We start from the raw sequence: 15,701 nt of genomic DNA on the forward strand, positions 1-15,701 counted from the left end.
GTGGCATAATGAAGCCTCCCACACATATCACAGAATGAAATATTTATACTATAATCATACTATTAATAAAATGATGGATCAGCCAACTCCTACTGTAATAAGACTCGGCTGAAAGATTGGGTACTGCCTTGGGGAACTAAATTCACATCCAGACAACTGAGAACTGGAAATAGGCACTCTGGACTAGTTAGGGAATTCCTGCATCTGAATTTGTCACAAGGTTGTACAATACACGGGCTTTGTGAATACAACTGTTTCCCTCCAGTAGCTAGTCCCAGTGACCATAACAGCCTTATTTCACGAGAAGTAGAGGAAAGCCTGTGCTTCTAGTGCTGATGGTCCTCCTGGGTTCCATCTCTACTGAATGCTCAGGTTGTTCTGCCATGGACTGTCATGTTTGAACTATATGTCAAAGATTATTAAGGAAGGTTGGTCTTGTGGGTAAAGCACGGCACTGGACTCAGGAGGCTTGGGTTCAAGTTCCTATTTAATGCTCTGTTTAGACTTCCACTGTGACCTTAGGAAAGTTACTCATGCCCTTTGGACCTACCTTTGTTCTCCATTTGTAAAATGAGGTCATACCCCTTTTCTCTTATTTGTTGTCTATGTATTTGGATTGCAAACTCTTTTGGGCAGGGAATGTCTATCACAGTGTTTTGTGCAGCATCTAACACAGTTGGAACCTGGTTTCAGTTGGGGCCTGGAGGTGCTATTGTAATACAAAATATAAATAATAAAGTCAGCAGAGAGGCCAAGAATGGAATAGGGCCTAAATATGAACTATCGTCTCTTGCTCATCAAGGTTAGGCACATTGGCTTATGTTGCTGCACATGCTATACTTATTCTGTAAACGGAAGACTTCGGACTCCAGCACTGACTGTCTGGCCACCGTAGAGTCTTAAATGCATACTGAAATTTCCATCTACCAAAAAGGGCTTGTTTACACACAGAAATTGACTGGAATAGCAATTGTGGAATAAACTATTCTGGAATAGCTCCTCTGTGATAGCTTCTCATGTGGGCTTTACTCTAGAATAATTTAGTGCCCTTTGTGAGCTTTGTGGGAAAAGAACTGTCTTTGTTGTACAGTGGCTCACATGGTGGGGTCCCAGTCCCTGATGAAGTCCTTTAGGCACAGCAGCAATACAAATAATAAATGTTGTCCCTCTGCTGAGCTGCGGCAGATTTTTGGGGCCTCCCAGGTCAGTTTCCCTTGTGGAGCAGAAATGGATGGCTCAGGATATTTTCTTTGTGTAATTAGTTTATTGACAAAATGTACAGAAATCCTGAAGGATGGGTGGTAACAAATAGCACATAGGCAACCCCCTATGGCAGAATCCTCAGGCCCAGTACCTCTGCCTTGTCTCAAGAGGCAACTCTCTCCTTGGCCTCTCCCAGGTACTCACGCAGACTCACAAGCCAAAACTGTTTGCTGCTGCTTCTCTCCAGCTTCTGCTGACTCACTCCCACTGCTTAAACACATGGGGAAGCAGCCCCTCACCTCTCCTGTGGCCGCATGGGTTGGTCAGGTGAGCCTGGGCTGGGTCATTTAGTGTCATGATACCCCCTTTATAACCTTCTGGCTGGTTACATGTTTGTATCTACCTTTTCCAGTACAGAACATTGCTCTTACAGCAGTGACTCTTAATGGCAGCCCATTACAATAATATGTTGGTGTAAGTAACGTACCTGGCAAGGAGTAGGAGGGAGGGGTAAAATTAAAAAAAAAATGAGGATACATTGTTTTCTGGCTCTTCCGACTGTTCCAATTTAGACACCTTTCTACATCAGTACAGCATGTGCAAATAGTTCTCAGGGAGGCTGGCTGTAAGGGAGCTTTATGTGTCATCTGTGCCTATGGCCCTATTCTAATTTTCTTTTTTGTTCTTGCATGTCCTCCTTTATGCCGTGAAAACAGTTTGCCAAGGTGTTAGCACTTGATGCTAATTAAGCAGCAATTGGGGTCTGTGCATATTGCATACCCAGGAATTTTGATTATGCATTAAACATAGAGGACTTGACTTCTCATTACCCTATGACTCTTTATGCTACTAGGCAGCCTAAAGGGGGTATAAAGCCAGATGATTTGCCCATGGGTGCAAACCTACTTTAGAGGACAGAAAAGCCCCAAAGATCCCCCAAATATGTGGAGGCATAAAGTCACTTGTATCCCCGCCCTTGTGTCTTGTACTGAACATAGCTAGGCCAGAATGGACAATCAGGCTGAGGAATCAGAGTACAATGGATATTTTGCCCCTAGAACACACTTCTATTTGCCTGGAATCTTTTTCCCTAGTATTAAATGGCTGACTCTCAAAGAGCAGCTGCAAATTAGATTAGGAGTTTGATACATATATTGCTGTAAGGAAATAGCTGGCATATAAATGCACAGACTACAGTCATAAAAACCTTGTTTTATCCGATTTTATAAGCTAAGCAGGATCAGATTGTGTCACTGATAGATCTCTAGGAAAACATAGTCATTGCTAGGAATGACATTGGGGCATCCCATTTCCCTCTGAGTCTGTAATGAACAAGTGCCCCAGCACAGGCAAAGTGTGCTGCTGGAAATGCCATCTTTCCAGTGAGAAATGAAATTGAGGTTCTGACCACTTGTGTTCATGAATGATCTAGCTGATCTTGCTTTTTGAAAGAAAAGAGGTTTTAATCTTATGATACTGGCCAAATGCTAACTTCGGCCATTTTATTCCAGCTGATTTCTGCCGTGAGTTTCCATCAAATATGGAATTCTTCTTTGCTTCTTGTCCTAAAACATTGTAGAGTGTAGCAGTGCAGTTGTGACCAAATGTACCCCTCTATTCACACCCTACACAGTTGTAATAATCTTTGTGCAATTTATGCCTTGTAAGGTATCATTTGAAAACTCATAATTTGCTGATCAGAATCATCCTGACAAAACCTCTCTCTTTGTTAGTAAACTCATTATATTGTTTTATCTAATCCAATGTGTTTAAATTGAAGTGTCTGTGAAACTCCATTTGGGGTGGCAAGATGTGTGCATATTATTTCTATTAAAGAAATAACAAACTTTATATAACTTGTGTTGTCCAGGAGAAGGCTGGGCAGTACAGGGCATACATCTCTGGGGAAAAATGCAAGACTGGGGGTATGTTGGGGGTCGCCCTGCAGTATAAGCAAGGCTGGTGAGAGCAGAGTGTAACCCAAGGGTGACTGGCAGTCTCCAGTTACACACAGACACCCGGCGTATGGTTTGCATTCTGGAAGGTTGTTTGTGAGCAGCTTAGATGGAAGCCACTTCAGCAAGGCATTGTAAGGCACCCAAGGTTGCAGGCAGGGGTGACACAGCTTCTCATCAGTCTGGATTGCACTCTGGTATGTCACAGCAATGTTAAACACCTGTGTCCTGCCCCAGAACTAGCGTCACTTCCATGGTAGGTAAAGTGAAACTTTGTGGGGGTTTACCTACCTTAAAGGGATGTTGAGCTTCATGTGATGGATGTTGGTAAAGAGCTTTGATATCCTCAGAGTTTTATTTTGAAGTGAAAAGGGTTAGCATTAATATGGAAAGCTGATATATTGTTACAGAGATATGGAAGTTGTAGATACTTATGATATTTCCCATATTCATAGCAAAATAATGGCTCTGAAATATAACCGATTGCTCAATGTATCAGAGTAGCCATATGAGAAAGAGAACTTCATTCAAACTGATAACAAAAAGTGCCATACACCACCCTCCTCATCAGCCCAATACAAACACTATGAAAATGAAATAGGAAGAACAATCACCAGCTTTCTGAATGCCCCTTCAGCCTGCTTCTGCTCCCATCAGTCAGTGGCAAAAGTCTCATTTAAGTGGTAACAGGATTGGTCCCCTTATATAGTCCTAGAAAGATGAAAGTTTTCCCTGTACAGAGAGCCTGCCCAAGACCCTACAACACCATTTAAATCCTTAACACAACTTTGTTGCAAGACTGTCCTGGGAGACATTAACATAAAATGTTGATAAGAAATAGCAGCACATGGATCATTAGCATGCAGGTACAGCCTGATAATAATCAATCAGTCAGATGAATACAATACAATAATAATCTAAATATAAACTACAGCTTGTTTTTTTGTATAGCTCTTTCTTATAGTGAAGTTATCCCAAAGCGAGTTAAAATAATGAGTTGGGAAGTGTCAATGCAGTGAGTGACCTTGTCAGCAAATGAAGCAGTCAATGTGGATCATATTTTCAAAGAGCTTTCGCATTTAGTCACAAAATAAGTGGCCAGATTTTCAAAAGCACTTTGCATGCGGAATGCACGGTGAGTGCTGCACATTCCTGAAAATCTGGCCATACATGCCTCCTGGGGTGATGCTGGAGAGTCTTTTGAAAAACTGGCCCCTATATAGGTGCCCAAATGGGAGCAGAGCTCTTATGAATGTCTGGTCTGAATGGTGGGTGCTGTGCACTTGAAAAGCCAGTCATGAGCACTTTTCATAAATGCTTCCCTTGTGATGAACAATAGGTTGCACACAGCCTTGGCAATGAGGGTATGTTGTCCTTGACACCATTGTTTGCCCTTCCTCACTTGGAACCTGCCGTGTAATAGGAGCGGAGATAAACTAAGTCCAGTTACCCCCAACCATCTGCATATACAATATGCAGCAATATCCTATGCTATTTTGTTAGTTTATTAATCCTCAAACTTTAACACTATGCTTCATTTCTAAATCACTCAACACTGACTGTAATTTTTGGTAAATTCATATATTCAACATAAAATATGCCTACACTGAGGAGGATAACTGGGTCAACATATTGATAGACCCCTGTATTTAAATGCAGATGGGTTTCTGTCCATGTGGCAAAGCTGTGATAGCTTGTGTTGTTTGCATGTTATTGCTTTGTGTTTCTTAAAGTTTCATTTTAGCATCAAACAAATCATGTTTGTTTTTTACTAGGCACTACAGTGTGAGAGCAGTTTGTATCTGTAACTTTTTTGGGGGGGGGGGGAAGCATCAGATTTAGCCAGGTATCAAAAACGATTTGATGAATTTTGGCTTACACTGAGAGGAAATGCTAAACAAAGTGGCTACTGTATATTCTGTTGCCTTAGAGACTGAAACATCTGTATCCATGCAGGCAAGTGATGCAGACATTGTAAGATATGACTTCCTTGCATTCCTTGTGTTCATTTTGCTGTCAACAGAAATGTTTTATGGTGGCAATATGCTGAAGTTCTTTTGCACTGTATTTCTCTGGTTCTGTGGCATATCTTGGACTACAAGGGCTTTTTAATTAAAGTCTAACTCTCAAGTCAGGACGCTCCCTGAGAAAAGATGCTTTCATGTGAATAATTTTTCAAGATGAACTTGGAGGGACTTGAAATGATTGTGGTACTGGTGATAATTGTTGCATTTGTGAAAGCACTTGAGCATCTGGGTCTCCTAGAAGGCAGTTATGAAGGTAGGACATTAAGAAATAGAAAATATTTGGTTCAGAAAACCCTTTGCTGCAGAGCATTCTACTTGAAATCTGTGTGTATGCAGTGTTTGGGTAATAGATGAACTGAACAGAAGCTCAAATAACTTAAGATGCTTTCTTTAGATAAATGAAATATGTAAGGTGTTTTGTATATCTCCATACAGTAACGCAGCTCTAATTTTAAGGAGAGTTTGACACACAGGTAATCTTAGATAATTATCTACCTCTAATTAAGCTGGTTTCAAGAACTTCTGTACAGATCTGTATGGTTTAAGTAAACTATAAATTGTATACTGGAGCTCTGATTAAGATGAAGCTTTTCATGTTATTAAGTTTATTGTTATAACTTCCATTTATTCTAATTGTTTGAAGCATTATTTATTATTAGGTATCGTCTAAAGTTGCCGGTACAATAGAAAACACTAAGGTTATTTGGAAGCACTTTTCTATGATAAACAATTCCTTTGTCACATCTTTGTCCTTTTTTCAGAATGTTTATCATTAACATCTCTTCTTAGCTTTGATATCTAGCCTCATGAACATTTCAGGAGAATACTGATTGCAATATAAATATCCTTTGTTGAAGACACTTGCAAAGGATTGATTGTGAAAGATGCTCTACTTCTAGTTTCTTCAGTCAGTTTTACAAACAATGTCATCCATGCAGAAACATGGAAACATTAAATAGATAAAGGCATGAAGCTGAATTTTGTACAATGATCTTTTAGATCAAAATATGGCTGTGGAGAATGCTTCATTGTTTAAAGCAAGGAGTAGATTTACAGTGAAGTCTAAGTGTTCTTGAATTTGATATACCTTGGAACAGCTACTTTTTATGGGAACTTTCGGGCCATTTTTCATGGTGAGCTACATGTATGCAGGTATTTAAATAACCTTCAGCTAACCACTGATACTGAACAATTACTCTTTCCTGCTTCAGAGCTCATGACAATCTGCAAAAGATAAAGTTAGTAGCCCCATATAAACTAATTGACAAAGTTTAGTACACGGTTTCCAGGAAACTAGCAGCAAGTACTTAATTGGGAGAACAGTTGTAAAACTTTGTCAGTGATTGTGTACTTTACTTACTAATTCTAGTATGCATACCTGGTTCTCATTCTTGCTGTCTTTTGAACATCTTTTCCGTAACCTCCTTGGTGCTTAGAAAAATGAGAGAGGTAAGTGAAGATAACATTTTCAAGCTATACCTATGTCCTTGAGCAACTGCTTTATTTATCAGCTTTAGCATTGCAACTTATGTTAAAATAAGATGCTGCAAATGAGACTCACTGCTTACAGAGAAACACAATTATTTTGGCTTTCATCAACCTTTAGAAGACTTTGCACTCTTTATCAGTTATACATCTTCCCTGATATATGGTTAATACTGTCCAGCTTCAGCAAAGTCCATTGTGAATTTTGTGTTTGAACACGTATTTTCTGAATTCCTTTGTTGTCTGAATAAATATAAAAAGGAAATGCTATTTTGCATCTTCGTAAGCAATGAGAATTGAAGGAAATTTAAGAAGAAAATGCTATTGATTTGTTGGCATTAGGTGGGCACATGTCTGACCACCTCAGATAGTTTCAAGGAATGCTGATATTATCAGCGGGGAATTGCACATTTGGTACCATTAACTTTTAAGGGGTGGTTGCTTTGCATATTTACATTTCTTACAGGAAAATATAGTTGGATGTGATTGTTTTCTGAAGCAGGTTAGTCAGTACGTCAGAGTTATTTTGTGTATTATGCTGAAAATAGTATATGGTAAATTTTGTTTGATACTATAACATGAAAGGACCTCCCAGAATAATAATTAGTTTGAATCAGGGTCCATATTTATCTTAATTTCAGGAAATAAACAGTTATTTTTATGTACTTAAACAGATACTGTTTCTCCAGATGGGTGTAGAAGTACATAAACACTCCCTCCAACACACGCATATATGTGTACCCTATATTTCTGTGGTTTTAATACGCCTTTTAGCATTGTGGTATCTTAGAGATAACATGGAGAAACGCCAAGTCTACTTAAATGAGTTGTTGCACAGCAGAGGATATTGAAATCTCCATTACAATGCATTGGCTCTCAAATCTTGTGTACTGTGTTAGTACAGAAAAGCATTGCATTTCATTCAGATTAAGTGATTGCTGTTCTATTGGACAAGATGCTGATACCTCTATTTCTGGTCCCATTCAAGTCAATGGGATTTCTGTAGAATAAACTGCTATTCACCATGTGTTATGATATAGTAATCTAGTTCCATATATTTAACTTTGAAGGCACAATGTATTAAATTGGGGAGGGATAGCTCAGTGGTTTGAGCATTGGCCTACTAAACCTAGGGCTGTGAGTTCTATCCTTGAGGGGGCCATTTGCAGATCTGGGGCAAAAGTGGGGATTGGTCCTGCTGTAGGCAGGGGGTTGGACTAGATGATCTCTGAGGTCCCTTCCAACCTTGATATTCTATGATTAAAATTTATGAAGTGCTTGAAACCCAGGTATGCTGGAAGCACTTCATCAAGGGAAGAATAGAGAAAAACAAACGTAGGTGGATACCCTTAATTAGGCAAGAACAAAATGTATGTCTAATGCACCAGGCAGCAGAAATGTGTGCACTAAAACTCAAATATGTATGTGGTTTGCTTGTTAAATTAGATGCCTAACTAGCAAATAGACAAAAATGTAATTTGCACTGAAAACACGTATTAGACTATGTTGTACACAGACAAAGACTTTTTGTTAATATTTATTTCTTATTAGCACCGTACATTGAAGTGTGTAAGTATTATCCCCAATGTCTGTACATACCAGTAAATTTGAGGCTGAGGCTCAGATCTGCCATTGGTATAAGCAGGTAGAGAGCTCTGTGGAACTCCCACTTTTGTAAGAAATGGTATTGCCTTTCAGAAATTAAGGTCAACTTTTCCAAAAGTGGCCACTGAATTTGTGTGCCTTTTTTGAGTTCTCAATTCCAGCAGCCCTTCCACATCTGGAGTTCAGAACAACTGGGTGTTCCCAACTGCAGCTGAAACCTAGGGTAGCTGTGGGTGCTCTGTGCTTTTATGAAATTGTGTCCTTAGTAGTGTTAAGTGGAGCTCCCAAAGTTAGAGGTAACTTCGGACATTTTAGTCTAAGCCATTTAGGCTATGTTTACATTGCAATTAAACATCCACTGTTGGGCCAGGTCAGCTGACTTGGGCTCAGGCTAAGGGGCTGTTTAACTGCAAAGTAGATGTTCAGGCTCAGGCTGGAGCCCTGTCTCTGGGACCCTCCCCGCTCAAGAGGTCCCAGAAACTGGGCTTCTGGCTGAGCCTGCATGTCTACACTGCAGTTAAACAGCTCTTCAGCCCAAGCTCCTTAAATCAGCTGACACAGGCCAGGTTTTTAATTGCAATATAAACATAAAGTTTCACTGGCAGAGCTGATAAGAATTTGAGAGTTCCTGGTTCCCAGTCCCATGTTAGTTTCGCTTTTCCATGCTGTCTCTGTGTATTCAAAGGGTGTGACTTTTGTTGAGAAAGAACCAGTAGCTGTAACTCACTTGACTTTCTGTGCTCCATCTTGAGGTCCTTACTCAGGGAAATTCCCCTTCAGTCAGGTTTGTTTTATTTGACTTAGATCAGAGAATAATGAGCATAGTGTAAAAAAAAATTTCCTTGAAGTTTTAAAACTTGTTCAGAAAACTCAGAAAACATTTATATCAAATAAAACCCTCAAAGCTCATCCCTGACTGCAAATGCGTATTAAAAAGTACTGGTGAAAGTTTATGCCACCAGTTTACTAAACAAATTGACATTCTAATCATAGAATTATAGAAGATTAGGGTTGGAAGAGACCTCAGGAGGTCATCTAATCCAAGCCCCTGCTCAAAGCAGGACCAACACCAACTAAATCATTCCAGCCAGGGTTTTGTCAAGACTGGCCTTAAAAGCCTCTAAGGATGGAGATTCCACCACCTTCCTAGGTAACCACTCCAGTGCTTCACTACCCTCCTAGTGAAATAGTTTTTCCTAATATCCAATCTAGACCTCCACCACTGAAACTTGAGACCATTGCTCCTTGTTCTGTCATCTGCCACCATTGAGAACAGCCTAGCTCCATCCTCTTTGGAACCCCACCCCCCTTCAGGTGTTGCAGGCTGCTATCAAATCCCCCCCCTTGTCTTCTGCAGACTAAATAAGCCCAGTTCCATCAGCCTCTCCTCATAAATCATGTGCCTCAGCCCCCTAGTCATTTTCATTGCCCTCCGCTGGACTCTCTCCAATTTGTCCACATCCTTTCTGTAGTGGGGGACACAAAACTGGATGCAATACTCCAGATGTAGCCTCACCAGTGCTGAATAGAGGGGAATAATCACTTCTCTCGATCTGCTGGCAATGCTTCTACTGATGCAGCCCCATATGCTATTAGCCTTTTTGGTAACAAGGGCACACTGTTGACTCATATCCAGCTTCTCATCCACTGTAATCCCCAGGTCCTTTTCTGAAGAACAGCTGCTTTGCCAGTCAGTCCCCAGCCTGTAGCAGTGAATGGGATTCTTCTGTCCTAAGTACAGGACTCTGCACTTGTCCTTGTTGAACCTCATCAGATTTCTTGTAGCCCAATCCTCCAATTTATCTAGGTCACTCTGGACCCTGTCCCTACCCTCCAACATATCTACCTCTCCCTCCAGGTTAGTGTCATCTGCAAACTTGCTGAGGGTGCAATCCATCCCATCATCCAGATAATTAATGAAGATGTTGAACAAAACTGGCTCCAGGACTGACCCCTGGGGCACTCCGCTCTGGCTGCCAACTAGACATTGAGCCATTGATCACTACCCATTGAGCCCAACGATCTAGCCTGCTAATAGAGCTCAGCACTTTGAAAATTTCCCCTGGATGAAACTGCCTTCTCTAGCTTCAGTGAATGGGCTCTGTGTGGCAGAACTAGATGGGCATTGGAGGAATTGGAATCCCCCACATGCAGGCCCTGTGGCAGCCCCCCGGCTTCTCTGTGACTAGTATGGAAAATGGGTAACTATCCCTGCACAAAGGATTATATGCATTGGATTTGCATTATTATGGATCCCCCCCCAAACCCTAAACTTGCACTCTGTGCTGGCCTAGGCAGAGCTGGATCACACCTTGCTGCAAGCGGGAGCGGGGGGAAGTATTAACAACTCCAAGCACACTTTTTTGCAGCTGTCCATATCCTGTACAGTGGAACCACAATGGTTCCAGTCGGATGGGTGTTGAGTAGTGAACAAACTGTTTAAAACAAAGTAAGATCAATCTGGGGCACTCTAAAATCTGGACTACTCACTCAAAAAATCTGTGTGCACTGTTAAATGGCAGGTCTAAAATACCATGTCCTGCTCTTCTTTAACTTGCCGTCTGCCTCCTATCTTGAGATTACCACCCTAATCACTATTTCTGTACCATTTTTCATAATTATTTCAAATATGGAATCTTAGCCACTTGTAGGATTTCTGCCTGGCTGGCAGCCATCCCGTCATGCTGATTTCAAGTATCTGCTTCAGCACTGAGAGTGCTCATTGTTTTTGTTTTTTTAATTGTTTGTAATGTTTTATTGACAGTAAGTAACTGGAAAGCTGGAGAGTAAAAGGCATATGGGAAAGGAGATCCCCAGCTACTGAGAATAGTCTTCTTAATGGCACCACAGTAGCACAAACATGCAGGAACTAACAGAGGGAATTACTGCGTGACAGTCTCACTTTCAGGAACATTTCATAAATCTCTGTTGGTGAGCAGGAGCAGCTGCCACAGCCTCTCATTCAGACAGGAATCTAATGGGACAGCAGCAGTAACTCAATGAGCTTGGAAGAAATTTGTTGCTAGAGTCTAAATATCTTACAAACTGCTCCCTGCGGGTTGTAACATTATATCAAACATATATTTATACTGTATAATGAGTTGTCTGTAGCTAGTAGCTTCCCTGCATGATGCTAGATGGCTGCAAAGTGCATTAATGGTAGAGAAATAGACAGCACCCTAGCAAACTCCAAAAAAAGAGAGCTACTGTGCAGATTCTGCCATTCAGTCATAAGCACAAATACCTGCCGTGTGTTGGGCAGAGGTACATCAGGTGAACAGACACAAAATTACATTATACATGGCCACACGCACACACTAGGTGACAATTAGAATTGGGTGATGATTTGGGGACAAATGGTTTATTTGCCAAAACCATGTGTCAATTTGACAGAAATTTGCCAAATACTTTTGTCCAAAACAATTCTGGAGGAGGACTCCCGGACCGTCTTTATTCCAGTGGTTAGTAAATTCCCCTGGACTGTGGAAGACCTGCCTTGAATTTCCCACTCTGCTTGAATTGGAGAAGGGCTTTGAACTTGGGCCCCCCACTGAGATATGGGGTCTTCTGTGGCAGGTCTCTCAATCTCTGCTGTTTGAAGCTGTTCCACTCTTTATAAATAATTAAATCATCATTGGTGTTGGGACTCAAATTTGAGTCCCCACCTCCTAGGTGAGTGCCCCAACCACCATGCTACAGAGACATTCTCATTCTTTGTCCCTGGCCCAATGACTCATCATTCTCATCACGAATGTCTGTGTATTGCCATTATGAAGAGTAATCTTTCATTTGACTCTGTCATAAACATACAGCTAAGGGTAGCAAGTAATAGCAAGGAAATGTGTTCGAGTATCTTCTCTTTTAGCTTGTGAATTTTCCCTGTGCTAAGAGAGAGGGTTTATCCCTGTTTTTTGTAACTTTAAAATTTTGCCTAGAGGGGAATACTCTGTGTTTTGAATCTTATTGCCCTGTAAAATTACCTTCCATCCTGATTTTACAGAGGTGTTTCTTTTACTTTTTTTTCTCTTTATAATAAAGTTCTGTTTCTTAAGAATCTGATTGTTTTTTAGTGTCCTAGAAACCCAAAGGTCTGGTCTGTGCTCACCTGATTTACCTGTTTGGTTTGTAGATTATTCTCAAGCATCCCCAAGAAAGAGGGTGAAGGGGCTTGGGGGAGATATTTTAGGGAAACAGGAACTCAAAGTGGTCCTTTTCCTGAATCTTTGTCTAACTCACTTGGTGGTGGCAGCAGTACCCATCCAAGGACAAGGAAGGATTTGTACCTTGGGGAAGTTTTTAACCTAAGCTGGTAGAAATAAGCTTAGGGGGTCTTTCATGTAGGTCCCCACATCTATACCCTAGAGTTCAGAGTGGGGAGGGAACCTTGACAGACCCAAAACAGATTTTTTTCAGTTCACCAATTTTTTTTTTTTTTTGCTATTTTTGGATTTGATTCAACCTGAACAGATGTTTTTTTAATTTATTTAATTTTCAGAACTGCCAATTCTGGTGGCAATAGACTAAGGTTAGTACAGTGTAAATTTGCATATTTAAATAGCTCAGATTCTGCTTTGTTACATCAGTGTAAATGGAGAGTGATGCCACAGAGCCCAGAGCACTCACTGGCAATCTAATAGGAGAAGGGTTCCCATGACTACAAGAGGGGTGGTTCCCTTGGAATACCCAAGCACTTTGCAAGTAAATTCAGGGGAGGGGTTGTTGAGGGAACCTGTGGGAGGGGCGGCTGGAGAGTTGTTCCTCTTGGCAGCTGGATTTCATAGAATTCAAATCTCCATGGGAACACTCAGAGCCACTCCCCCTGTAGATTTGTCAGGGTACATACATTAATCAGGCTTCTATTTATTTTCTTTAGGAAGTGTGACTGGATGACTCCTCCCTTCACCTGTAATTTTAGGGCTCAATTCTGTCACCTTCATGTCTTTTGAGCAATCTTTTACTCATGAAGTAGCTCCACTGAAATCAATAGGACTAACCAGGTACTACTGAACATAAGAGAGGGTCACAGAATCTGGCCCTTTGTGGAAATGTTCACCCCAAGGTTGTAGTAGGGAAACTTGGAACCAGGATTTTATGAGATGAAACCATAGCTCTGAGCCTGCCCATATGTTGGGGAAGTTGAGATTCAGATGCAGATGCTGCAGCTCAGACCCATATGTTTGAGTGATAACTTTTTAAATTAATATGGTTGCAACGGGAATGCCAGTAGGCTCTTGATCCAGGGACACACATGACAGTACTGCTACATGCAGAGCAGAGAGTTTGGCTGACTGGCGTAATGAGGTCAATGTGAACAAGAGAACTCGGATTAGTACCAGTAGGGTTATCAGAAGTCAGAGATGTTGTGCATCCAAGGAAACATAATGTCAGTAGTTTTAGAAACTCGTGTTCACAAATAAATGGAAAGGCCTGATTTAGTACTGCCCAATGTGCCATGTTCTCTTAGTTGCTATCCATAACCATGTGAAGGAAAATGATGGTCAGAGTCATACTAGTTTCTTTATAATGTCTGTAGCATGACTATTTGCAGTCTGTTTTCTCTATATGTTAGAAGGTGGAAGATACACATTGTGTCTTTGCCTTCAATTTTTTGCTTACAGAAACTGCTCTAAAGAAAGGCCTCTGGCTGTTAGGTTTAGCCGCAGTTGTCTAAACAGAGTTGGTTGAACTATTCATCACAAACAATTTATTTGAAAAATTGTATTATTTTTTTCCTATTCATGAAACTGACCATGCAATGGCTGATGATTTTTAGGAATTTGTTCACTATCCCAAGTAGTTAAATGAATAGACTTTAAGAATATATATTTGAGCTTTGGATTCTACACGAACTGTTTGTAGCAAATGCTCCATCAATTTGCTGTTCAGGCTTTATGATTGGTCACTTACTTTGTTACGGGGAATTGTTTGTTTCCTGGTTGGCTGACCTAACCTTTAAACTACTTACACCCAAAAGAATCGAGTCATATCTGGAAATGCACTGCTTCTGAACATCCATAGAAATTAAACAGAAGTTGTACAAATGTTCATGAACAATGAATAATAAAAGGGTGTGAACATGCAGAATAGAAAGCAAGTTGCTAATTTGTTAAAGGATTTACTAAAAAAGGTTTTTTACAACTAATTGACATTTCTAGGCCCCTAAACCTGAGTGTCTTGTGAGATCTGGCTGTCAACACAAAGGACTTTGAACAAAGTTCTGGTCCCCCCACCCTGCGTCCCATGGCAAGCCTTTTAATCTCTATGCCCCAATTTATTCATGTGTAAAATGGGGATAAAAATTCTTACCCGACTCTCAGGCGCACTAGGAGGCTTAATTTTGTTCATAAAGCATTTTGAGATCCTTGAATGAAAGGAGCAAGATTATTAAATTCTAAAATTATAGAATTTGGTAACACAGAGACTAAACATGTATAATATAAAGCTTTCCTGATTCTAGTGACAGAACATTTACATGATCAACTAATTATTTATACTGTAATGACCAGGAAAGCAAGTGTCATGAGCTTTCTGGTCACTGTATGTGAAACACAAGACTAGGGACATAAATTCCTTTCTACTCATCACAGAATTTGTATTAATTTTGGATTGGAATAGTTCACGATAGAGAATACCTTCTTGTTGATTGCATCTACCTGCAAGGGCACTTTTGACTCATCTAAGGCTATGTCTACACTACAAAATTAGGTTAAATTTATAGAAGTCGGTTTTGTAGAATGCGTTTTTATACAGTCGATTGTGTGTTTCCCCACACAAACGCTCTAAGTGCATTTAGTCAGCATTTAGTCGGCGGAGTGTGTCCACAGTACCGAGGCAACTGTCGACTTCCGGAGTGTTGAACTGTGGGTAGCTATCCCACAGTTCCTGCAGTCTCTGCCACCCATTTGAATTCTGGGTGGAAATCCCAATGCCTGATGGGGCAAAAACATTGTCACGGGTACTTCTGGGTAGGGTACATATCGTCAGGCACACCCTTCCCTCCTTCCCTCTGTGAAAGCAACGGCAGACAATCGTTTGGGGCCTTTTTTCTTGGGTTACGCGAGCAGACGCCATACCATGGCAAGCATGGAGCCCACTCAGCTCACCATCACCGTATGTCTCCTGGGTGCTGGCAGACATGGTACTGCATTGCTACACAGCAGCAGCTCATTGCCTTTTGGCAGCAGACAGTGCAGTAGCCTGGTGATAGCCATCGTCACCATACTCCAGGGTGCTCTTTTAGCTGACCTCGGTGAGGTCGGTCAGGGATGCCTGAGCAAAGATGGGAGTGACTCAGCCAGGTCATTTCCCTTTTAAGTTTTGTCTCATGGTGATTCAGTCCTGTTGGCAGCCCTAGTGCACCGTCTTCTAATGAGCAGCCAGGAGACAACGATGACCAGCAGTCCATACTGCACCGTCTTCTGCCGAG

General features: G+C 41.0%; 2 protein-coding genes across 7 annotated transcripts in view; one reads left to right on the top strand and one right to left on the bottom strand.

Annotated features, from left to right (window-relative positions):
• KCNIP1 (potassium voltage-gated channel interacting protein 1) overlaps positions 1-15,701 on the top strand; it is an 803,899-nt gene that overhangs the window by 546,152 nt on the left and 242,046 nt on the right. The window contains exon 1 of one of the 6 annotated variants that reach the window (XM_048862514.2): positions 5,133-5,438. The exons of the other annotated variants lie outside the window; for them this stretch is intronic. Coding sequence (XP_048718471.1) covers positions 5,339-5,438 — 100 coding nt within the window. The 5' untranslated portion in view covers positions 5,133-5,338. Of the gene's footprint in view, positions 1-5,132; positions 5,439-15,701 lie in introns of those variants that run through there. 6 annotated transcript variants of the gene reach the window in all.
• LOC142068388 (uncharacterized) overlaps positions 1-15,701 on the bottom strand; it is a 798,233-nt gene that overhangs the window by 509,816 nt on the left and 272,716 nt on the right. The gene's annotated exons all lie outside the window — the stretch shown is intronic.

The sequence above is a fragment of the Caretta caretta genome, chromosome 8 (assembly GCF_965140235.1).
Source record: "Caretta caretta isolate rCarCar2 chromosome 8, rCarCar1.hap1, whole genome shotgun sequence".
NCBI lineage: Eukaryota > Metazoa > Chordata > Testudines > Cheloniidae > Caretta > Caretta caretta.